Source organism: Hylobates moloch, unplaced genomic scaffold (assembly GCF_009828535.3).
Source record: "Hylobates moloch isolate HMO894 unplaced genomic scaffold, HMol_V3 SCAFFOLD_4, whole genome shotgun sequence".
Lineage (NCBI taxonomy): Eukaryota > Metazoa > Chordata > Mammalia > Primates > Hylobatidae > Hylobates > Hylobates moloch.
In genome coordinates, this window is record NW_026652279.1 from 10,778,432 (window position 1) to 10,803,535 (window position 25,104).

At 41.7% G+C, this 25,104-nt stretch overlaps 1 protein-coding gene across 2 annotated transcripts in view; it reads right to left on the reverse strand.

Annotated features, from left to right (window-relative positions):
- Positions 1 to 3,929: 3,929 nt before the first annotated feature.
- EOGT (EGF domain specific O-linked N-acetylglucosamine transferase) overlaps positions 3,930 to 25,104 on the reverse strand; it is a 37,901-nt gene continuing 16,726 nt past the window's right edge. For both annotated transcript variants that reach the window (XM_032149470.2, XM_058437148.1), the window contains exons 10-18: positions 24,825 to 24,928; positions 15,750 to 15,842; positions 15,326 to 15,397; positions 15,112 to 15,198; positions 14,273 to 14,341; positions 9,274 to 9,335; positions 6,194 to 6,313; positions 4,899 to 5,001; positions 3,930 to 4,327 (exon numbers count right to left, since the gene is read on the reverse strand). In XM_032149470.2, the coding sequence (XP_032005361.1) occupies positions 4,181 to 4,327; positions 4,899 to 5,001; positions 6,194 to 6,313; positions 9,274 to 9,335; positions 14,273 to 14,341; positions 15,112 to 15,198; positions 15,326 to 15,397; positions 15,750 to 15,842; positions 24,825 to 24,928 (857 nt within the window). In that variant the 3' untranslated portion in view covers positions 3,930 to 4,180. The remainder of the gene's footprint in view (positions 4,328 to 4,898; positions 5,002 to 6,193; positions 6,314 to 9,273; positions 9,336 to 14,272; positions 14,342 to 15,111; positions 15,199 to 15,325; positions 15,398 to 15,749; positions 15,843 to 24,824; positions 24,929 to 25,104) is intronic.

Here is a 25,104-nt window from a genome sequence, read left to right on the forward strand (position 1 = left end):
GAGGAGGGCAACAAATAATAATACGCAACAGAGACCATATGTGGCCCACAAAGCCTAAAATACTATCAGCCCTGTACAATGTGCTGACCCCTCCCCTAGACTTCTACAATGTGAAGTACACAGTATCAACTATAAGTATTCTTTAAAAATAGACATTAAGTTTGAATATTAAGGAGACTTTAGATCCAGCTTTCAGTTGACAGGAAGCAGGAGGGACAGTAAGACAAGCTAAACGGCACCACCTCGGCACCACCTCACCCGCTAGTGAACGTGCCGCTGAGATCCCCTTCAGACTGAAGCCCTCAGTCCTCAGATTGCTTGAAATTTGGCTGCTGATGGGTCACAGCTGAGCTCCTCGCCAGGCCTTGCCCTCAGCTGAAGGGAGTGGCCTTGCTAAGGCCCCACTCCTCTCTGGGATGGCCCCTATTTGAACTTATGTGCATTTCCTGCCTCATCTGGGGACCTCAATGAAAGACCACTCCAGCTCTACAGCACCCCGCTGAGGCCTCACCTGGCATTGCCCCCCAATTTCTCCCTCTGCCCAAGCCAGGACCCCTTAATCCTCACAGATGTTGATCGTGAGAACCTTCCCCCAAAAAACTATCTGCATTCAAATCTCCATCCCATAATCTGTTTTCCTAAGACATCCCTCCACACCCTATACTCAGCATAACAGCTAGAGTTAGTGCGTTAGAGATAAGGCAGGTCTTTATTACTCAGATCCCTTCAATGGCTTCCATCTCATCAGAACCTTGACATCTACACACTTGTTGCATTATCTCTTGACTTTGCCTCCTACTCCTCTGCTCTTGATCACACCAGCCACACTGCCTTCCTTGCTGTTCCTCAAACATACCAGGCATGCTTCTGCCTTGGGGCCTTTGCACATGTTCTTCTAGCTTCCTGGAATGCTCCTTGTCCAGTTATCTGCATAACTCCATCCCTCACCTCCTTCTAGTCTTGAGTCTTGACCCCCTACTTAAGTGTGCAGGACTCCACCCCACCCCAGACTCCACATCCCTTTCTTTGGTTTTCTCCATAGCATGTATCAGGATCTGGCACGCTGTACATCTTATTGATGTTGTTTAATGTCTGTCTCCATCAGAACGTAAGCTCTACGAGGGCAATTACTTTTATCTATTCTTTTCTTTGCTATATTCCCAGAACTTAGAATAGTAACTGATACCAAGTTGCGGCCCAATCAATACTTATTGAATGAACAAGTAAATAAATGAATGGAAGACTGTGAACATGGAACCAGAAGGCTTGTGATCCTCATGGAAGTCCCGTAATATCCCTAGAGTAGAATGGAAGACTGCCCTAAATGAATGGAACACTGTGCATATGGAATTAGAAGGCTTGTCATCTTTAGGGAAGCATTCTTCACATGAGAAACAGGCACCATAATTCTTATGTCATTTTGGTAATGACTATACAATGTAATATCTATAGAAGAATCATGTAATAAACTGCTAAATAAAAGGTATTTTTGATCAAACTGAATTCTTTATCAGAGAGGTACTTAATTTTTATAATCTAAGAGCTACCAGATTGCCAAAAAGGAAGCACAGAAACATTCAGACACAGAAAACCTTAAAAATGGTTCTGATATTCAAATAAAATATAAAATGATTTATTCCAAAGCCATACCCAAAACATACAATGGAATACATCCCTGTTAAAGACTTAATAAAAAGAGCAATCTTTACATTTTACAATTTGAAGACCTTCTGTTCCCACAAAGTCTCATAAAAGTTAATTCCATAAAGTGTCAAATGTATTTTCCTGTTTATATAAAATGTATTCTCTCTTCAAATATAGCAGTTTTATTATGAAATTGTTCTCAATTTCTGAAATTCTCACTAGTCTAGAGCATCCCATTTTCACACGCTTCTTAAAATGAGGTAAGAGGACAAACGGGGAACTTTTCTTTCAGATGTCAGTGCCTTGCTGATGTGAAGTGCAACATGCTTTTGTCATTCCTTTCATCTGAAATATTTTCCCAGTGGTTACTCAGTATTTTGCACAAAAAAAAAAAAGTTGCAATACCTGTCATTTAAAAATCCGTAACATGCTTAAAGTATAATAAAATAAAAAAGGGGGGGAGGGGGGAGGGATAGCATTAGGAGATATACCTAATGTTAAATGACGAGTTAATGGGTGCAGCACACCAACATGGCACATGGATACATATGTAACTAACCTGCACGTTGTGCACATGTACCCTAAAACTTAAAGTATAATTAAAAAGATAAAAAAAAAGTAAACATAACAGGAAACCTTAAAAAAAAATCTATAACATGTTGTAATTCTTTTTATATGATTTTAAGGTCTGAATCAAAGCTATTGCTACAGTGATTCACTGTTTTCTTTATAGGTATTTTAATAAATATTCCTCAATTCTAGAAGACTGTTCAAATCCTTTAAAGTGGGAGTCAGCAAGCATTTTCTATAAAGCTCCAGATATTTTGTTTTGTGTGTCATTTTTCTGATGCATATTTTTTACAACTGTAAGATGTTTTTAAAAATTATTTAGCTATTCTGTAATTTGCTACTCCATTATTTTAAAAATAGAAGTAACTAGTCTCTGAATTAGACTACTCAAGTGTTAATAAAATGTAAACTTCACATTGTGCAGTCAAATGAATCCATGGTTTCTGACAACTAAATTGAAAGTTCATAAGCAGTAGGAAGTGAATCCCATTCAAAGAGTGGGGCTACATTTCAGATATTCTTTTTAATCAATGACTCTTATGGCTTCTTTTTCACTTTCATTGAATAAGTCACACGTCTTTTGTTTTTTCTTGGTCTTATTTTTCATAGGGAAAAATTCTCTTCATGAGGCTAATTTGAAGTTTTTGAAATTAAAGACTGGAATACCTTCACGCTGACAGAGGTAGATGCACACGTACTGGTATATGCAGTTACAAATACTCGCATAAAATGGAAACCATTATTTCATATATAAATTAATTAATCACAAATGCGCTCCATGGCGAAGAAGGAATCAGTGGAAACCAGATAGAAGGTATGCAAAACAGTCCTACAGAATGTTCTAATTTGCTTTTATCACATGTAGTTGCTACATTTTATGAAAACATGATTTAATTATGAAACATATAAATATAAATTAATATAGTGGCATGATTTATTCAGGTTCTTGATGCATATAACCGGGAGGTGACTAAACTCTGATCTATAACATGGTCCTACAGCTTGGTACTGAGAATCACAACTCTGCGTGTGTGTGTGTGTGTGTGTGTGTGTGTTATGTTTTGTATGTTTTCCTTTCCTACCACAAACAGCGTTATAACCAGATTATGGCAAATAAAAGAACAATTGTAAATTTACCCAAATATATCATAAACAAACTGGAACACTCTGGAATTACAGTCATATGATATTCTACAAAAATATTTACAAATTCTAAAGCTGAAAAAGTTGAAAACTTTGGTATCCCTAAAAAGAGAAAGTTCAGGGCCATGCGCGGTGGCTCACACCTGTAATCCTAGCACTTTGGGAGGCCAAGGTGGGAGGATTTCTTGAACCCACAGTTTGAGACCAGCCTGGCCAATATGGTGAAATCCCATCTCTATCAAAATACAAAAATTAACTGGGTGTGGTGGTGCACGCCTGTAATCTCAGCTACTTGGGAGGCTGAGGCACAAGAATCACTTGAACCCAGAAGGCAGAGGTTGCAGTGAGCCCAGATCATGCTACTGCACTCCAGCGTGGGTGACAGAGTGAAACTGTGTCTCAACAAAGAAAGAAAAAAAAAAAAGAAGAAAGAGAGGAAGAAAAAAGAAAGGAAGGAAGGAAAGAAAGAAGGAAAGAAGGAAGAAAAAAAGAAAAAAGAGAGAGAAAGAAAGAAAGAAAGAAAGAAAGAAAGAAAGAAAGAAAGGAAGAAAGAAAGAAAAAGTATACCGGGAAGTCCATGCTCAATTTTTGAACTATAAAAAGTTTTCAGTGCAAAATTATTGCTATTGATAAATAGCAATGACACAAAAACCACATGAAACACTTAACGTCTATAAAACACATAACAATATCCTGAAGGTATGTTTTGGCATAGAAAAGGTAATTCGGGGATAGGAAATAACAGGTTGCTTTACGGATTTAATTCTAAGTCTGGGTGTTGGAGCGTTGAAACACTCTCTTTTTGCAAACAGACTCAACATATTTATAGCTCATCATGTTTCTTCTTAAATGGCCACTTTGGGTGTTGCAATACGTGGTCTGCAGCCTGAAGGACAAGATACATAAATTCTTCTACATCGAAAGAGTAGTTGGTGAACTTCGGGTGCTCCCCCAGGGTTGGATGGTGGCCCTGTGAAAATAAACCAGAACACGAATCCGTAACTCACAGAGGTCATGGTTTTCTCTACAGCAGGAAAATTATGTTACTTTGGCTAAGGCAACTTAATTTATGTTCCACATCAGAGATCAGCAAACTTTTCCTGATAAGGGCCAGATGATAAATATTTTCAGCTCTGCTGACTCTAAGGTCTCAGTCACCGTTACTCCACTCTGTCATTGAAGTGCACAAACAACTAGAGACAGTGCACGAACAGACAGGCATGACTGTGCTTTCTTTACAAAAACATGTCATGGGCTGGATTTGCCCACAGGGCTGTAGCTTGTTGATCCCCTCTCTATATATAACCTAATAGATCTTTCTAAGCCCAAATTTCACAAAGCTGCCTTTGTAACATTAAAGATATAGGTTCCTTAATTCCCCCTTTTCTCCTATTTGCAAATATAAAATAAAACAACTCAGTATTCCAGAGAACAGTTGATCTTTGCAGCACTCAAGTTCAATAACCATTTTTCGTATCAATAATTGGATGCTTTAAACCAATTAAAAATGAAGCAAGGTAAGTTTTGTGATTGAACTTTACCTTATCCTGAGGAAAGACTTTGTTCTGCCGTCGCCAAGTGATGTAGTGAACGCCTCTCAGCCTGGCCAAGTCTAAGTAACAGCGTTCATCTTCACAGTTGTACCTAAGGACACAAGGGTGTCACAACATGAGGCTTTTGTCCAAGGTTTTTGCCAAATCAACAACTCTCTGTGAAAATAAAATGCAGCTCCCAAATATGTCCTTGTAAAAGGTTGTAAACAAGACTGAGGAAGAGAATGTAAAAATATTCTCTGAACTAAATGAACTTAACTTTTAAAAAACAAAATAGGGTCATGGAACGGAGAGAATCGACCTTATTCAATAGGGCCTGCTGCCTATGGATTTGACATCACCTTATAATACCTCTGTGTTTAAATGTATGAAAGTGGCAAGGGGGATAGGTAACACTTCCAAGGTCATATAACCAAATAGTGAAGGATGCAAAAGTAGAACCCAGGTCCATTAGACTCTAAGGCTTGAGTTTTCTCAGTTACATTTCTCTCCCTTCTTCCATCCTTCCTTCTCTCTCTATAGGAGAAATGATAGAGGTAGAATCCATTATCTGGCTATTTCTCTACCATATCGTATACATTTTTGAAATGTTTTGCAGGGCACTGGAAGTTCATGACAACTTTTTTCCAAAATAGCCTCCTATTTAAATACAGAGTCAAATCACTTTTAAAATGAAACCATAGAATCCAGATATTTAGACATAATGGGGGGAAACAGGTAACAGTAAGTGCTATTAGTGTCTCAAGAACTAAAATGGAGCACAGTGCCAATAGCAGAATTATTATGAGAGGGAAGGCCATGTCTCCATAAACCAACCACTGAGTTAAAAAGTATGCGCTGGGCAAATCATTAACACCCAAAGGCCTCAGTTTCCCTGTGTATGGGATCAGCAAGCACTAAGTGAAGTGGTTGGCTTGTATTTTGGAGCTATGTTGTGCATGAGACATAAATGCTTTAACAGAATAACTACACTGTTTGCAAGAAGATGCTCAGAGTTTGGGAGGTATGCAGGAACAAACTCAATAAGGAAACCACAGATTCACATCTTCCGCATCATGCTGGAGATTGGAAGATGAAGGGGTAGTTGGCTTACTAAGTGCAATGGCAGGCTGCAGACTTTGTATTTTTAGCTGCAGGCCTTTTTTCTTTCCAGATGTCTATATGATGTGACTTCTCTTTTTGAATGATTAAATATTAAGCCTTTTGATGCTCGAATGAAAGCTTTAGCATGCATAAAAAGCATTATCAGTTGCTTCAGTGTAAAATTGCCTCCAAACACTTACAGTTCAAATACAGCAGCCCAGTCTGGAAGGAAAAGCAAATGGGTCAGACCAGCTCCATGCATTCCAATAAATATGTCCGTGTTGTGTGTGATCCTTAGTTGATCTAAAAACCCAAGTTCTCTGTGAACATACAGAATAACATGAGAGAGATGGGGAGAAGAGAGAAGTATTAGGTTGAGTTAGTTCATGATTCACAGTAAGGATATTTATAAAAGTGTATTGCCCATTTTAAACCGCATTCCATTTTTAAGAAGCGTTTTTGCCAACTTCAAGTGCACTGTAGTAATTAATAAATTTCTTAATAATTTAATATATTTTCTAAGTAAGCTCACCTATCCTTTTAGGTTTAAGTACATTTTTTTAAAGGAAACTTTAATATCTGTCTTAAATGGAAAAGCAGTGACATATGACATCAACAAAATTGTAAAAATTGATATAATCAAACTAAGTAGTGTTCAAATCGAGGCAGATACTATTGCAAGACAAAGCTCAGAGCCTGAGGCCTCCTCTTTCTTCATGAAAAAGAGAAATTGGCAAGTGTTAAAGAGATGTTGTGACACACTAGCACTAAATTAAAAACTATTTCCTTAGGATAATAGAGGGACTTTTTAAAAAGAAACATTTCTCCTTGTGTGATTTAAGTTTTTTAATGCCATCTGGGTACATCCAAAACAATCTCAGATACCACCAGGGTATTATCCTACCTTTGGAACAGACAAATCCACAATTTTAGGCATGTTAGGACTGTACAAGTGTTCTCTAAATCCAAGACACTAACCAGTGTGTAAACTATGAACCAAAAATCAGTCCCCAAACAATTCACTGAGGTGAGGCTAGGGAGAAATGCTAGAATAAGGGTGACAGTCTGAATAAACAGAAAGAAATGAGATCTCCCAGCCCCAGTTTACCCAAAGTAAAGAAAAAAAAATGATCAAGATTATTTTGGATCTAAGAAGGGAAGCTGAATTCCCTTTTACACCAGCTAACAACAAAAACTCCACACAGGAAAAGGAAGACAGCTCCATGTGTATGTGTATCGCAACGAGAATGTGTGCCTCAGTTTCTCCAGAAATGTGAACTGATGCCAAGGGAAGGACGGCCATTCACCCAGGTGAACATACCCCTGCACTGCCAGTTGCGGAAACGCCTGTGGTCAGCACTCACCAATCCCCGTGCCAACATGTGACTAATATTTCCCGCAGACTGGCAAGGTACGAATTCATTGTCATTCTTGCTTATCTGAGAAACTACAACATATCCTTAAAAGCCAGTCAATGATACAGCCTCAGAGGTGCCCTGCCCAGTTCTTTCCATTTCTTCCCAGCCTCATCTCAGTGAATGGTTTTGGGAATGATGTGGGGGCCCCGTCTTGGCTCACTCATCTCTTCAAGCAACACTGACACGACATTTCTTCAGTGCAGCAGATTTTACATAATCTGTAAAATGGGACTAGCTGGGCCAACTCAGAAGACCGTTGAAAGCATGAGATGAGATAAAGCAAGTAAGCATAAAAGTACATTTTGATAAATAGTAGCTGTTATTACGGTTGCTATTTATCTCTATTCAGTGTCTGAGATCCTCAAGATGACGGCTATGCCATCTGCCATAATGGCATTCCTACTGCTGAGACTGGTGACCAGCTCATGGGTCCCCAATAGAGATTTATTGCACAAATGAACTAATGTATGATGAATGAAGTGCAAAGCTCCTATGCTTACATTCTCTGAAATTAAGTGTATCTATATTAGATACCCACATGCTGAGATATGTATACTTCTTTTAACTGGAAAGTGTTCATAGTGTTAGATGTGAGAAACACAGCTGTGATTGTAGGTGGACATGGAGACAAAAGTTTTCACTTTTCCTTTTGATCTTTTCTATACTGCTTGACTTTTTCAACCAGAAACATGTACTACTTTTACCAGGAAGATGTGATGATTCTAGCACTAGGAATTACCTAAACTGTGAATAATAGGCATATTCTGTCTTTCTAAGCCTTTTAGTTGTATTAAGAGTTTTAAAAGAAATGTAAATATTAGATAAGATTTTTTAAAATTTCATTTTATTCTGACCCTCAAATTATCCCCATATAAATAATTTTAAGTCAGATGTTGAAATCTGGCAGCAGGCAGGGCAAATTAGGTTTATAACATCTGTAAATTTTGAACTAGTTGACAATTTTTTTTTTTTTTTTGAGACAGAGCCTCGTACTCTCACACAGGCTGGAGTGCAACGGTGCGATGTCAGCTCCCTGCAACTTCCACCTCTCGGGTTCAAGCCATTCTCCTGCCTCAGCATCCTGAATAGCTAGAACTACAGGCACACGCTGCCACACTCAGCTAATTTTTTGTATTTTTTAGTAGAGATGGGGTTGCACCATGTTGCCCAGGTTGGTCTTGAACTTCTGAGCCCAGGCAATCTGCCCATCTCAGCCTCCCAAAGTGCTAGGATTACAGGCGTGAGCCATCACGGCCAGTCTGCCAATTTTTTAAAATTATGAAATTTTAGGCCAGGTGTGGTAGCTCATGCCTGTAATCGCAGCACTTTGGGAGGCAGAGGCAGGCGGATCACTTGAGGTCAGGACTTCAAGAACAGCCTGGCCAACATGGTGAAACATCGTCTCTACAAAAAATACAAAAATTAGCCAGATAAGGTGGCACATGCCTGTAGTCCCAGCTACTCGGGAGGCAGAGGCAGGAGAATCACTTGAACCCAGGAGGTGGAGATTGCAATGAGCCGAGATGGCACCACTGCACTCCAGCCTGGGTGACAGAGCAAGACTCTGTCTCAAAAACAAACACACAAACAAACAAAAAATTCTGAAATTTTAAATGAAAATCTGAATTCATCACTTCTTTTGAATAAGGAGATGGAGTCACAACATCAGGCCCCAGAAAGCCAAAGAGTAACTGCCCTTGTTCCCAGGGCCTTCACCTGCCCATTTCATTCATTTATAGTGTCTACTTGTCCCTTCTGGGCCTATAAATGCCAATGGCTCCCACTGGAAAAATGCTTTCTAGCCCCCTTGACCTCATCCAAGCAAAAGTTGACAGTGTCTGCTGAGATTGGCTATTACTTACCTATACTTGTAATCAACAATCTGGACTTCAAATGTAGATACTGTTTTCAGTGCATTTACAAGCTGGGAAAAAACAGAAACATTTAGCATTTCTTTTCCTTCTTTCACTTCTGTTTTTCCTTTATGAGTCCTAAAATTTCTTTTTTTGCATATACTATTTCAGATATTAAATATCATTTGGTAACAACAACAACAAATAAAAAGAAAATAAATAAATATCATTCAGGTCAATAGTTCTGAACTGTCATTAAGTTCAAATCCAGGCTCCACCTGTGAACACACGACTCTACCTCCCTCAGATACCAACGCACTGTGTTGTTGTGAGGCTGAAAGGAGAAGACAATTCATGGAGGCAAAGTGCTAGGCACAGAAATACACTAACCATTAACTGTTGTTATTACCATTTGCTTATTATTCCCTCAACTTCCAACATACATTTTTGGGCACCAGAATGCCCAAAATGTTCCACACTTTACCGTAAAAGTTTTTGTCCCGTGCGTTATCTCATTTCAGACAAACCACTAGTGCTTTAAACCTCATCCTCTGAAAATACTAAAGTCTTGGCAGAAAAACATTTTCAGTACTTCTACATAGAAAAACAACTATTCTTCTAGCAAACAGAAAGTAACAAAGCATTGTTAATTTATTATCAAAAATATAGTCATAGTTCTCTGTCCCTCACAATTAGGCCACTGGGGATCACCACCATTCAGAAATTTCTGCACCTGTATCATGTTGCCTTATGGCATGCACTGCACTGCATCAGCAACATCAACAGTTCCAAGTATCATTGACGGTGCATGTAAATGGTGCTGGCATTTCAAAGAGTGTCGTTATGTTTACGTCACTTAATCCTCGTAAGAATCACACCAGTGGCCGGGCGCAGTGGCTCACGCCTGTAATCCCAGCACTTTGGGAGGCCGAGGTGGGCGGATCACCTGAGGTCAGGAGTTCAAGACCAACCTGACCAAATAGTGAAACCCCATCTCTACTAAAAATACAAAATTAGCTGGGTGTGGTGGCACATGCCTGTAATCCTAGCTACTCGGGAGGCTAAGAGAGGAGAATCGCTTGAACCCAAGAGATGGAGGCTGCAGTGAGCCGAGATCGTTCCATTGCACTCCAGCCTGGGCAACAAGAGCAAAACTCTGTCTAAAAAAAAAAAAAAAAATCATACCAAGTAAGTATTAGTACTATGCCCACTTTAAAAATTAGACAAGATAGGCTCAGAGAAGTGAAATAACTTTCCCAGGATCTCACAGCTCCCAAATGCACAGCCAAAAATAAATCTAGGTCTTCTGACCCCAGAACCTGTGTTCTTAACCAGTACACTCTATCGTCCTGCTTACAGAAAGCAACAAGCAGTGACCAAGATTTAATCCCCTCCTGTGTCTCACACACACACACACACACACACACAAACACACACACACAGAGTCATGACTGGAAATTTCTCTCTCCAGACAGCCCCTGAACTCTTATAAAGAGTTGAAGGGGTAAGAAGATTAGAATTCTGTTTTACAGGAGAGATGGCAGATGGCATAAACCTTGGTCTTTTAACGAGATTGCCCACATAAACGGAATCACATGGCTGGGCGCGGTGGCTCACGCCTGTAATCCCAGCACTTTGGGAGGCTGAGGCGGGCGGATCACGAGGTCAGGAGATGGAGACCATCCTGGCTAACACGGTGAAACCCCGTCTCTATTAAAAATACAAAAAATTAGCCGGGCGAGGTGGCGGGTGCCTGTAGTCCCAGCTACGCGGGAGGCTGAGGCAGGAGAAGGGAGTGAACCCGGGGGGCGGAGCCTGCAGTGAGCCGAGATCGCGCCACTGCGCTCCAGCCTGGGTGAAAGAGCGAGACTCCTTCTTAAAAAAAAAAAAAAGAAAGAAAGAAAAGAAAAAAAGGAATCACGTGTGCTGAGGGTCTCAGGGCAAGCATGCCCTTTTTCATGATTTCTACTTGCACGAGAAAGGTGGCCCTATCCCTTCCAACAGCTATTCAAACCCTGAAGTTGGGCAGGATTCCACAAGCCAAGATTTAATGAGGCCATTTGGGTTGTATTATCTATTTATTAATCAAAGTATAGCCAAAGGTGCTTTCTTCCCTGCCCGGGAGCTGCCTTTCTAGTGACATCCAATCCTCAGGAGAGAAGCAGCCAGTTGGGTGCTCTTTGGCTTGGAGTTGGGGGCTGAATGATCAAATTTCACCTTTGGGCGCCATCATCTGGGCAATGTGCATGACTGGATCTGAAAACCTCACGCCTGCACTAAAGCATCTACCAGCACTATACCTTTCTACTGGACCTCTGCAGTGGCCTGATGCTGTTCCTCAGCCTGCCCCTTCCTGATAGACTGGGGCCAGAGGTAGATTCTGCCTCCTCTGAAATCTATTTGCTGTTTTAGTAGTAGCACACTCTAAGAAAGCAGTTTCAGTCCCCGACTATGTTGACTTATGCCTCCGTTACTCTAATCACCAGCTGGGTGAACTTAGGCATGTTTTTTAACCACTGAGCCTCAGTGTCCTTGTCTAGAATAGAGGATAGTAATACCATACCTACCTCATGGGTTTGCTGGGAGGGTTGGGGGGGCACAATGTACAAAAGGAGCACACAATAATATGCCTGACCCCCAACTGCACTCATTGTGTATGGTGTGTACCAATATATACTGTTGATCTGTTGGCTACTGAGGCTTCCCTTTGTGTACCCAACATTGCACTATTTGATACGTTCTTATTTCTAGGTCTTTAAACACACACATACAAACACACACACCCTCCACACACACACTGCTCATTTCTTCCATCCACAGAGCTTACAATTAACACCTCATTATGCCATATGTTCATGTCCTCTGTAATCCATATGGGTCTCAGGAAGGGATGTTAATTACATAATTCTGATCAGCCTGTTAGGCAGCCAAACTAGTCTGTGTAAAATATTTTACCCATCAAAACATGACCCCCCCCACCCCACTTCTCTCTTACTATGTATTTTCCAGTTTGTTTCTACTTACCTGCTCAAGTTAAAAGCCTCAAGTCACACTTGATCCTTGATACCTTTCCTGGCCTTCTCTAATGTGAATGTACTTTTACATTCCAAAAGTAAGTATCATAGGTCCTATCTCCAAAATATATCTTGAATCCATCTACCGTGTCATCTCTACTGTCATCACTTTGGCTAAACACTCTCCCCTGGGCCACAATAACAGCTTCTGATCAATCTCCTTGCTCTCACTCTTGTAGGCAGAATGACTTAAAAATAAATGTCAATTCATGTCTCTCCCTCTATTTGTTTTCTATTTGCTGCTGTAACAAACTGCCACAAATTCAGCAGCTTAACACAACACAATTTATCCCCTTACAGTTCTGCAGGATTGGAGCCTGACGTGGGTCTCACTGGGCTAACATCAGGGGGTCAGCAGGGCTGTGTTCCTCCTGCAGGCTCCAGGGAAGAACCCCCTGCCTTACCTTTTCCAGCTTCTAGAAGCCCTCCACACTCCATGACTCACAGGCCTGCCCCCTCCATCTTCGAAGCCAGCAACGTGGCATCTCTCTGGCCCCACTTCCCTTATATCTCCCCCTCTGACTCTTTCCTGCCTCCCTCTCCCACTTTTAATGAAATGATGAACTCAGATCTGATCAGTGAGAAGACTCCAGTGAAGAAAACAGCTGTCCAGGCCGAGGCAAAAGTTTTCTAGCGGATGGAGTTTAAGGCCCATTTGTGATTATACTGGGCTCACGTGGACAATCCAGGATAAACCCCTTACTTTAAGGCCAGTTCGTTGGGGACCTTAATTCCATCTGCAACCTTACTTTCCCTATGCCACGTAGCCTAACCTGTTCACAGGTTCCAGAGATTTGGATGTGGACATCCTTTGGGAGGAGGAGGAAGAGACATTATTCTGCCAACAACGCCCTGCTTTAAAACTTCACAGTGGTTTTCCCCCACACTGGAATAAAATCCCCCTCCCACCAAGGTCTAGGAGGCTGATATGATCTGTGGCCTCCCTGCACCATGCCTGACTTCTTGGATATCGCCCCACCTCTCTCAAGATGCTACAGTCATACTGGTATTCTCTGCTTCTAGAATACTGAAAGCTCAGTCCACTAGAATACATGTGACTCTGCCCGGAGGCTCTTTCCCTTGCTAGATGCTTCTCTGATTAGGTCTCAGTCTAAGCAGTGTCTCTTTGAATGCCCTTGTGTGAGTACCAGCCCCCTTCCATCCACATCCCCAGTCTCTATGAATCACCCTGGTTCATCCTTCGAAGCATTTATCACTCCTGACGTCACTGTACTTATTGACATTTTTACTTACTTCTTATCTGTCTCTCACCTCTACAGTGTAAGCTCCATGAGGTCAGGCACCTTCCCCCTCTTTGCTCTACTCTATCTCCAGGGCCTAGAACATGCCTGACACAAAGCAGGTGCTCAATTAACTATTGTAGAATAAATTCTTACCACTGAGAGGCTATCTTCAGGCCATGATGTTGTAGGTAGTGGCCTTGCATGGTGATCTCATCGAGGTTAAATATAATTTATGAGTTGGTGCTACTGAAATGAGTCAGGAGGCCGAAAATGCAGTTTCTAAGACATGGTCATGTACAGAGATTCTTCCAACCGAATCTGCTGCTGAATACCACAGGATTAATGGCCTCAACCATCTTTTGCATCAACTGTGCAAAAGAAAGTCTTACATTACTGCTACTTGTTTGTCCGGACGCCGTCTACCGCAGTCAAGGCAAGATTCAGATAGCTTTTTCCACGTTGAGTTGATGCAGATGAACATTTACTATAAGGCAAAGCTAGTTTGTCCATGGGTGGTCTGCTGAATCTCACTAGAAATTCAAATGCAATAAATAAACTGGGCATAGGCCATCAAACTTTTCTCAAAACTAATAGTTTTAAACCAAAGCTTTTAATGTAAAGTGAAAAAAAACCACAATTTGCTTTATGAATTCAATACGAAGGCATTAAAAATGCATACCAAAAACTAACCTCATTTTGGTTTAGGATTTTCCGGTATTCTGTGCTCCGTGCGAGAATGGTGACTCGAATTTTTCCATCCTATAATCAAAATGAAACAGTAAAATAACACTGTATATGCCTGGGTAGATGAAAACATCTGAACCTAAAATGTGATTTTCACAAAGAGATGAAACTCAACCAGGATACAATAGAACTATTCGTTTTTAGCCTGATTCCTTCCCCACTCTCAGGGAATAAAAATGTATCCACTTCAACCACCGAAGGCAAAAACCAGTTCATTACATTGCCTATTTGGTTAGGTGGGTGAATTTTCTGGCAGGGGTTGTGTATGTTAGATTTGGGGAGGTGAGGGAGATACAGCCAATGAAAGGGGAAAGGAGTGCAGGAGGAAGCACATTCTTGTAATATTCCTTAGTTTCTCTTTTATAGGTTTTTGACACCTGGTTTCAGATGACTCCAGGTCAGAAAATGTTTTTGGGTTTTGTTTTGGGACAGTCTTGCTCTGTCACCCAGGCGGGAGTGCAGTGGCATGATCTTGGCTCACTGCAGCCTCTGCCTCCCGGGTTCAAGCGATTCTCGTGCCCCAGCTTCCTGAGCAGCTGGGACTACAGGCACATGCCACCACATCTAGCTAATTTTTGTATTTTTTGCAGAGATGGGATTTTGCCATGTTGGCCAGGCTGGTCTTGAAATCCTGGACTCAAGTGATCCACCTGCCTTGGCCTCCCCAGAAAATGTTAACACAAAAACATGGTCTCCTGATCATTTCTGTTTCTGAAAAGGTGGTATCAATTTTTATTAGGGAAAAAAACTCAAGCCCACCTCAGAATCTACAGTGTATCCATTACCTTGGGTCCTTCTTGTGTGATGTTTAGTCTGTGTAGCACATGCTGGGAAAATGCCCTGAATAGTCCAGTATTTTGACAGCCAGATATCTAAAATAAAAACACCGGTTGATATGACAATGAATACTTCTGTATTGTAATTTAAGATACTGTCAAGTGATGTATAAATGTTACCATGTCTGTAAATATGAATGCTAATGGTAGACAATGTGCTTACCAGAGGGGTATTATAGAACAGCCCATACCTCATGCGGGGGAGTAATGAAAAAACAGCTTCTTTAAAACATACCTAAGAACAAAGATACATTAAAAGATAAGACGATATAATTTGCACCCTTCACACCAAAATAGCACGTATAATTTTGAAAAATAGATTTTAATTAATCTCCATTTTGCATTGCTTGAATAACACACTACTTCATTCAAAGAGAGCAGAATTCATATTTTTGGAAAGATTATAGAAAAAAGTTTTCAAAGCCTGCATGATTAACAACACTGAGGATTCTAATTATAATAAAAGAAATTCAGAAATTCAGAAATCAGTGGTAATGGCTAATAGGAACTCATAATAAATGTTTATTTTATGAGTGAGTCATCTGCACTCAAGAAATATTCAGACATTTCAGGAAAATTTCCAGTACCCTTTTGGAATCATAAGTTTTCAAATGTATAATGTCATAATCAGTAAATGCATTCCATGTGTCGGAGAATAGGTCACCATATCCGTAAGAACTCTGAAAGTAGAAACAAAACAAGGTTTTAGGGCAATAAAAGGATACAACATGACTTTTCAAAGATGCAACTAAATACCTGAATTTGCCTATGTTAAAAACTAACAACCCTATGCAAGTTCATAAAATCCATATAAGCAAAATGGATCTTCATCTTGGGCCACAGCAAATGCCTAATTTGATGAAATATCATCAGAAATAATTATCACAGTTATACTCTTAGCCATTAATAGTGTTCCATTTTTCTACCTTCTTTTATTCTCACATCTTTGTAGTTCAGGGTTTTTTCCTGTGAACATCTTATCCAAATTATAGATACACACAACACACACATATGCCACCGTTTGTACACACTCTGTTATGCTCAGTGTGCAAAAACCATCACGGTGAATGAAAAATACTTTGGAAAAAAATTTCAGAGCAAGAAAATGGGTTCAAAGTTTTAACACTGGCTGGGTGCAGTGGCTCACGGCTGTAATCCCAGCACTCTGGAAGGCCGAGGCAGGCAGATCACTTGAGGTCAGGAGTTCGAGACCAGCCTGACCAGTAAGATGAAACCCCATCTCTACTAAAAATACAAAAATTAGCCGGGCATAGTGGCATGTGATTGTAATCCCAGCTACTCGGGAGGCTGAGACAGGAGAATCACTTGAACCCGGGAGGTGGGGGTTGTAGTGGGCCGAGATCATGCCATTGCACTCCAGCCTGGGCAACAAGAGCAAAACTCCATCTCGAAAAAAAAAAGAAAGTTTTAACATTAAAAATATAGGCTGGTCACAGTGGCTCACACCTGTAATTTCAGTACTTTGGGAGGCAAAGGTAGGAGGATCACTTGAGCCTTGAAGTTTAAGGCTGCAGTGAGCTATGATCATGCCATATACTCCAGCCTGGGCAACAGAGCAAGACCTTGTCTAAAATAACGTAACATAACATAACATAAATATATACAATATATGTAATTCTATGAAATGTCCCCCCACCCATTGACTAGTGAATAAAAAGTGGTAATTTCCCATGAATATTAATGGTGTCAATAACAACTCTACATAATAATAATAGCATCCTACACACTTCCTATGTTCCAGGCACTGCTTTTGGGCACTTGACATTATTAATGTACATTAAGCCACCCACAAGCCTAATGAGTTGATAATATCATTTTCCCTATTTTGCAGATGAGGAAACTGAGACACATTTTAAGTCATTTGCCTACATTGCAAAGCAGCTGAGTTATAGAGCTGGGATTCAACCCAGCCTGTGCTGTCAGTTCCATCTGACAGCTGCCTCTCAGCAGGAATTCGTTATTTCTAGTATAATTACCACATGCTTTTTTTTTTTTTTTTTTTGAGATGTTGTCTCACCCTCTCGCCCAGGCTAGAGTGCAATGTCATGATCTGGGCTCACTGCAACCTCCACCTCCCAAGTTCAAGCAATTCTCCTGCCCCAGCCTCCCGAGTAGCTGGGATTACAGGCGCACACCACCACACCCGGCTAATTTTTGTATCTTTTGGTAGAGACGGGGTTTCACCATATTGGCCAGGCTGGCTTCAAACTCCTGAGCTCAAGTGATCCACCCACCTCGGCCTCCTAAAGTGCTGAGATTACAGAAACTACACCCAGTCTCATTTATTTTTTGAAAAGTAGTTAATTATGAGCTCCATTAGCTAAGAAGAAGATCAATTAATTTTTAAATGGTTTCACTTAGATTGAAAAGTTCAGCCAATAGAAATCAGAAATATGCACTATAGCATTACATTCAAGCTCTATAGTTACACATTAAGTTCATGTCTTTTTATCTTTATAGCATTCTTTTCTCAGATTTTGAAAATTTTATGTTGCACATATTATAGTTATTTCAAAGTTATTGAGATCTGTTAGATGTGAAAAAAAAAAAAAAAAAAAGCCTTCTTTCCATGTTCCTCCAATGCCATTCTAATAAAGGCTCTTCTCAATACCATCTAAAATGAAATGTCCCTGTTCTGGCTCAATAATAAATAAAGGGCAATTAAAAGAAGTGATTCTAGATGGTTTCCTGAGATAAAATACTTCAGATAAAATAAAATATGTTTGAAAGGAAATTTTAATAATAAAATACAATAATCCTGACTGATCCTTCCTCAGGGAAGTCATACATTATTGAATAAGAACCACCTCCAGAAGCTTCTTTTCCATGTTTCCCAAGTCCAAATTATCCACCATTTGGGAAGGAGGGGCTTCTTCCTACACTCATGTTGAAGAATATTTGGATAGTCTTCAAGGTGACATAAAATTTCCTTTAGTGTGTCTCAAATTTAAACATGCACATAATCTATGACTTAGAAATTCCACTTAAAGGAATCTGTCCTACAGAAATGCTAGGATAAGCATGTGAAGATATAGGTATATTGAAAGGACGTTATGTGTTTACAGTGACATTTCAGTAAATAGCACTGAACTGGAAACAAAACTAAATGTGATGGGAGGTGGGGTGGGAAATGAATACATGCACTGATGCATGCATCCAACTTCCAAAACATCCATTAAACAGAATACCATGTAATACCTAAAGCAAGGATAGCCCTAAAGGTACTGACTTAAAAAGAAATTCCAGAGATAACACTAAGGTGGCAATATGAGACAGAGAGTATATTTTCCATAAGAATATAAACATATTGGCCAGGCATGGTGGCTCATGGCTGTAATCCCAGTGCTTTGGGAGGCTGAGGTGAGAGGATCACTTGAGGCCAGGAGTTCAAGACTGTATTAGCCAGTTTTCACAGTGCTGATAAAGACATACCTGAGACTGGGAAGAAAAAGAAGTTTAACTGGACTTACAATTCCACATGGCTGGGGAGGCCTCAGAACCATGGCAGGAGGTGAAAGACACTTCTTACATGGCAGCGGCAAGAGGAAATGAGGAAGAAGCAAAAGCGGAAAACCCTGATAAACCCATCAGATCTCATGAGACTTATTCACTATCACGAGAATAGCATGGGAAAGACTGGCCATCATGATTCAATTACCTCCCCCTGGGTCCCTCCTATAACACGTGGGAATTCTGGGGGATATAATTCAAGTTGAGATTTGGTGGGGACATAGCCAAACCATATCATTCTGCCCCAGGGCCCTCTAAATCTCGTGTCCTCACATTTCAAAACAAACCATGCCTTCCCAACAGTCCCCCAAAGTCTTAACTCATTTCAGCATTAACCCAAAAGTCCACAGTCCAAAGTCTCATCTGAGACAAGGCAAGTCCCTTCCACCTATGAGTCTGTAAAACCAAAACAAGCTAGTTACTTCCTAGATACAATGGGGATACAGGTATTGGGTAATTACAGCCGTTCCAAATGGGAGAAATTGGCCAAAACAAAGGGGTTACAGGGCCCACGCAAGTCCGAAATCCAGCATGGCAGTCAAACTTTAAAGCTCCAAAATGATCTCCAATGACTCCAGGTCTCACATCCAGGTTACGCTGAAGCACGAAGTGGGTTCCCACAGTCTTGGGCAGCTCTGCCCCTGTGGTTTTGCAGGGTACAGCCTCCCTTCTCTCTGCTTTCATGGGCTGCTGTTGATTGCCTGTGGCTTTTCCAGATGCACAGTTCAAGCTGTCAGTGGATCTGCCATTCTGGGATCTGGAGGATGGTGGCCCTCTTCTCACAGCTCCACTAGGCAGCACTCCACTAAGGACTCTGTGTGGGGGCTCCAACCCCACATTTCCCTTCCACACTGCCTTAGCAGAGGTTCTCCATGAGGGCCCCAACCCTGCAGCAAACTTCTGCCTGGGCATCTAGGTGTTTCCACACATCTTCTGAAATCTAGGTGGAGGTTCCCAAACCTCAATTCTTAACTTCTGTGCACCACAGGCTCAACACCACATGGAAGCTGCCACGGCTTGGGGCTTCCACCCTCTGAAGCGACAGCCTGAGCTGTACATTGGCCCCTTTCAGCCATGGCTGGAGCGGCTAGGACACAAGGCACCAAGTCCCTAGGCTGCAAAGAGCATGGGGACCCTGGGCCCAGCCCACGAAACCACTTTTTCCTCCTGGGCCTCCAGGCCTGTGATGGGAGCAGCTGCCATGAAGGTTTCTGATATGGCTTGAAGACATTTTCCTCATGGTCTTGGGAATTAACATTAGGCTCCTTGCTATTTACGCAAATTTCTGCAGCCGACTTGAAATTCTCCCCAGAAAGTGGGTTATTTTCTATTGCACAATCAGGCTGCAAATTTTCTGAACTTAGATGCTCTGTTTCCCTTTTAAAACTGAGTGTCTTTAACAGCACCCAAGTCACCTTTTGAATGCTTTCCTGCTTAGAAATTTCTACTGCCAAATACCCTAAATCATCTCTCTCAAGTTCAAAGTTCCACAAATCTCTAGGGCAGGGCAAAATGCTGCCATTCTCTTTGCTAAAACATAATAAGAGTCACCTTTGCTCCAGTTCCCAACAGGTTCCTCATCTCCATCTGAGACCACCTCAGCCTGGATTTTATTGTCCATATCACTATCAGCATTTTGGGCAAAGCTATTCAACAAGTCTCTAGGAAGTTGCAAACTCTCCCACATTTTCCTTTCTTCTTCTGAGCCCTTCAAACTGTTCCCGTCGCTGCCTGTCACCCAGTTTCAAAGTCACCTCCACATTTTCAGGTATCTTTTCAGCAACACCCCACTCTACTGGTACCAATGTACTGTATTAGTCCATTTTCAGTCTGCTGATAAAGACATACCCGAGACTGGGAAGAAAAAGAGGTTTAATTGGACTTACAGTTTCACATGGCTGGGGAAGCCTCAGAATCATGGTGGGAGGTAAAAGGCACTTCTTACATGGTGGCAGCAAGGGAAAATGAGGAAGAAGCAAAAGTGGAAACCCTAGATAAACCCATCAGATCTCATGAGACTTATTCACTATCACAAGAATAGCACAGGAAACACCAGCCCCCAGGATTCAATTACCTCCCCCTGGGTCCCTCCCACAACATGTGGCAATTCTCGTAGATACAATTCAAGCTGAGATTTGGTGGCGACACAGCCAAACCATATCAAGGACCAATCTGGGTACCATAACGAGATCTTGTCTCTACAGAAAATAAATTTAAAAATTAGCCAGATGTCAAATCAGAAGACAGTAATATACATATACACACACACACGTTATGACTATATATACTGTCATAACACATATATAACATATATATAGAAAAGAATAGCCAGGTATGGTGGCATGCACATGTAGTCCTAGCTACTTGAGAGGCTGAGGCAGGAAGATCAACTGAGCCCAGGAGAGCAAGGCTGCAGTGAGCCAGGATCATATTCCTGGACTTTAGCCTGGGTGACATATTTGCACTTACTAAAATAAAGAGAGTCCTGCAAGGGACTCACACACATGTTAACTGCAGCTACCCTTGAGGGGAACAGGGAATTGGAGAGGAAGAAGGAGACTTTTTTAAAAACTTCACATACTTCTGTGTTGTTTGAACTCATTATAAACAGGTATTACTTTCATAATTAAAAAAGTAATCATGGCTGGACACGGTGGCTCCCATCTGTAATCCCAGCACTTTGAGAGGCCAAGGCAGGCAGATCACCTATGGTCAGGAGTTCAAAACCAGCCTGGTTAACACGGTGAAACCCTGTCTCTACTAAAAATATAAAAATTAGCCAGGTGTGGTGGCACACACTGTCATCCCAGGTACTGGGGAAGCCGAGGCAGGAGAATCGCTTGAACCTGGGAGGCAGAGGTTGCGGTGAGCCAAGATTGCGACACTGCACTTGAGCCCGGGTGACACGGCAAGACTCTGTCTCAAAAACAAACAAAAAAAAGTAATCATAAAGATGCTCTACTTTTCAGCACAAGCGGATGTGGAAACCCTGCAGTAATTTCTCCTTTTATTCATTCTGTTTGATAAGAGCAACCCTGCTTTGCCCAGAGAGGCATCTGAAGATGGGTCCCTCTATGCATGTTTGCAGGTTGGTGGCCTTGCCCATCCCACTGAGGATGCCACATGCTGAAGGGAGTAAACTGCAGAGCTTTTCAAGGAGGACAGGGAAGGCCCCATAGGCTTCCTTGTGATGACAGTTTGGAAAATATCATCAAGATGTGAACTGCAGTCACAGCTACCTCCCTGCTCTTCCCTGGGCAAACTGCTCAACCAAGACCATCAGGACTCTGGCAACACCATCCACTGTGAGGGATTCATGTCATAGTCGGCCTGCAGGTCACAGTGCTGCTTAATTTAGGGCCTTACCAACAAAGGGAAAACAGCAGCCACACAAACCCTTACTTAGTGCCATCCCCATCCAACCTACCCTGTGGGCCTGAATTCTGGAACAATCTGGCAGAGTTGCCTGTCCTGAGAACCTGGCTTAGTAAATGGCCTCTCTGACCAAGAGTGCGGGTTTAAAATGGATGCACATGGGGTGGCAAAGGAAGGGGGTATAACACCGGGCGTTCACCCTGCTGGGCTACACCCATCCTGCTTATCTGTGCCAGAGCTGAGGTCAGACTGCCCTCATGTCTCATGCTCAGCAGACTGAGTAACCTGGGGTCTTCACGGTGGCTGTGCATCCTACTCCAGCAGCCACAGAGAAGGGGAGGGCTGTAGGAGCTGGCTCACTTATAGTGAGCTAATGTGACTAAGTTATACTTAGCCCATTTGAGGAAGATGTGGAAATGCATGCAACAGGTACAAGGAAGCTTCTGGAAGGCATCTGATAAATTTCTGTCAACCTAGTTTGGCAACTTCGGTAGAGTCCTCTTCGGAAGACTTTAAGAAGACGACAGAGCACTGTCGTGTCTGAGCACAGGTCTTGGGTCAGGCTGCCTGGATGGAAACTTTGGTTCTGCCCTCGCTGACTGCATTATCTTAGAACACTCACCTGCTGCTCAGGCCTCTGCGTCTTGTCTGTAAAATAAGCTAATGAAAACTCAAGTCCACGGGGGGTCATGAGCATGAAATGAAGTAACATAATTTATGTTAATTACAAAATTTAAAAATAGTTTTGTTTAAAAAGGGCAAAACAACCCTGAGTTAATAATTTAGGGCTTGTAATGGCTGGTGAGTGTAGCCTGACTTCACTGATACAAAAAAAAGAAAGGGACTGTTGTTCCCTTTGCTCACAAAACATTTCCAAGAAATGAAACTGCGGTGGCAGCAAAATTGAAATACAAGAGGAAAATGTAAATGCATATAGATGGAAAATAAAAGAAAGCATTAACGTGCCAACAATTATAGTCTCATCAGACTTCAAATCTAACTCAAAGTCTAGGGAGCAGTGATCCCGAAAACCTTTTTACACAGCTCTACTACAAGCCTCTTATGAGTGAAAAAAGGGTCAGCAAAACTGTCTCTCCTTCTGCATGAGAATTTGACCTCCTGTTAACTAGCTAAGTCGGCTCTCTGCAAATGACGACAGCTTGTGTCAACCGTGTGCCTAGGCAACACTGCTTCTGATCTAAAAAGATGCTTGATGGGTAACCTGCATCGGGACTGGGAAAGCCATGTTTCGGATTCCCTAAGTACAATGACTCCTGGAACCAGGCATGTCTCTTTCAGGGATCCTGGGGACTCTGCCAACACAGTTGTGTCAGAAGATGTTGGCCCCTACAGGATAAGAGGCTCTTAAGCCAAGGCATCACCTGTACCTGCCCCAGGTGAATCTTGTCTCCTTGCATCTGAGCTGTGCTGTGTGAACTGCTAGCACTCCCTCTGGAAGAAACATCTGAGGCTGCCCTGCCAGCAAGCTGTGGTTCCCCTGCAATGTCATCCTGAATAGACTCACACCAAGAGCCAAGCATATGAGTGTCGTGAGTCAGAATGTTGAGTGGAACCTTATATGACCCCTTGGTGGGTGTTCCAACTTCCCAGTTTAGGCAGCCTCTCTCATGTACACTACAAACCATTTATTCTCCTTATCGTAATTGCCACAGTTAACATTCAGAGCACAAGTACTGCTTACCAGGCATGGTGACTGTTCACACATTATATGGTTCATTCTCAAAATGACACCTAGGTAAGTGTCATTATCTCATTTCAGAGATGAAGATTCTGGGACACACTTGGGGTTTCCTCAGCAGGTGGAGGGGCCAGATATGGGAAGAAGCAGGGAAAAGACAGGCAAAGAGAGAGAAGGAAAAAAAGACTGCACTAAAAACAAATAAACAGCAGGTGTCACTCAACACATGTATTCATGTGCATGCCTAAGACCTGCCCTATATAGTGAGCTGAAATACACAGCATCATTCAGCACAAAGGACATAGTAACGAGGAAGCTGCTATTAAGCAAAGGCAGATGGTAAATGCAAAAGGCCAAAGAGTAAACAGAGGCAAGCACTTCCAACATAGGTTATAGAGGTTGAGTGAATGACAGCCTTTTTTTTTTTTTTTTTTGAGGCAGAGTCTTGCTCTGTCACCCAGAATGCAGTGCAGTGGCACACTCTCGGCTCAGTGCAACCTCCACCTCCCAGGTTCAAGTGATTCTCCGACCACAGCCTCCTGAGTAGCTGGGACTACATGTGTGCGCCACCTCATCTGGCTAATTTTTGTATTTTTAGCAGAAACAAGATTTCACCATGTTGGCCAGGCTAGTCTCGAACTCCTGGCCTCAAGTGATCCACCTGCCTCGGCCTCCCAAAGTGCTGTGATTATAGGCGTGAGCCACCACGCCCAGCTGAATGGCAGTCTTTCATATGTGTATCCCAGAGGAACACTGAGCCAAAGTCACTGAATCTCTGGCCTTTGGAGCTCCACCCACCCAGAAAGGGAAAGAAACCTTCCCCACTACCTCATTCTAAAATTCAAAGAACGAAGGTACACACATACATACCTATCTGCCTATACGTATATGCACATGTCAACAAATATATGTACGGATACATTCACACCCATCCGCATATGTGCAGGTGTGCATGTTGAAATGTATGTGTCTTTGAAAACTGTGTTTCACAACAGCAGAGTCACACACTGATACAAGGGAAAGACAGTACTGAAGCGGAGAGCACATTCTTACTTACGGTGTCCCACATCACGACGTACACGTCAGTACTGAATGAGTTATTAACGTGCTGGGTAATATAAAGATTGATGAAATCACAGAAGTGGTGATACATGTTAACACCTAGTGTTGGAAAATGAAACTACATTAATTAACACCAAAGGGCACATGATCAAGCAAGTTTTATTCTATCCCATCTATTTACAGTTTAAGAGAATTTTAGTTTAAACAAATAGGGAAAAAAAATAACTGTTTTGTTTTTCCAAACATGAAATGATCTAGATACATAGGTAGTCCTC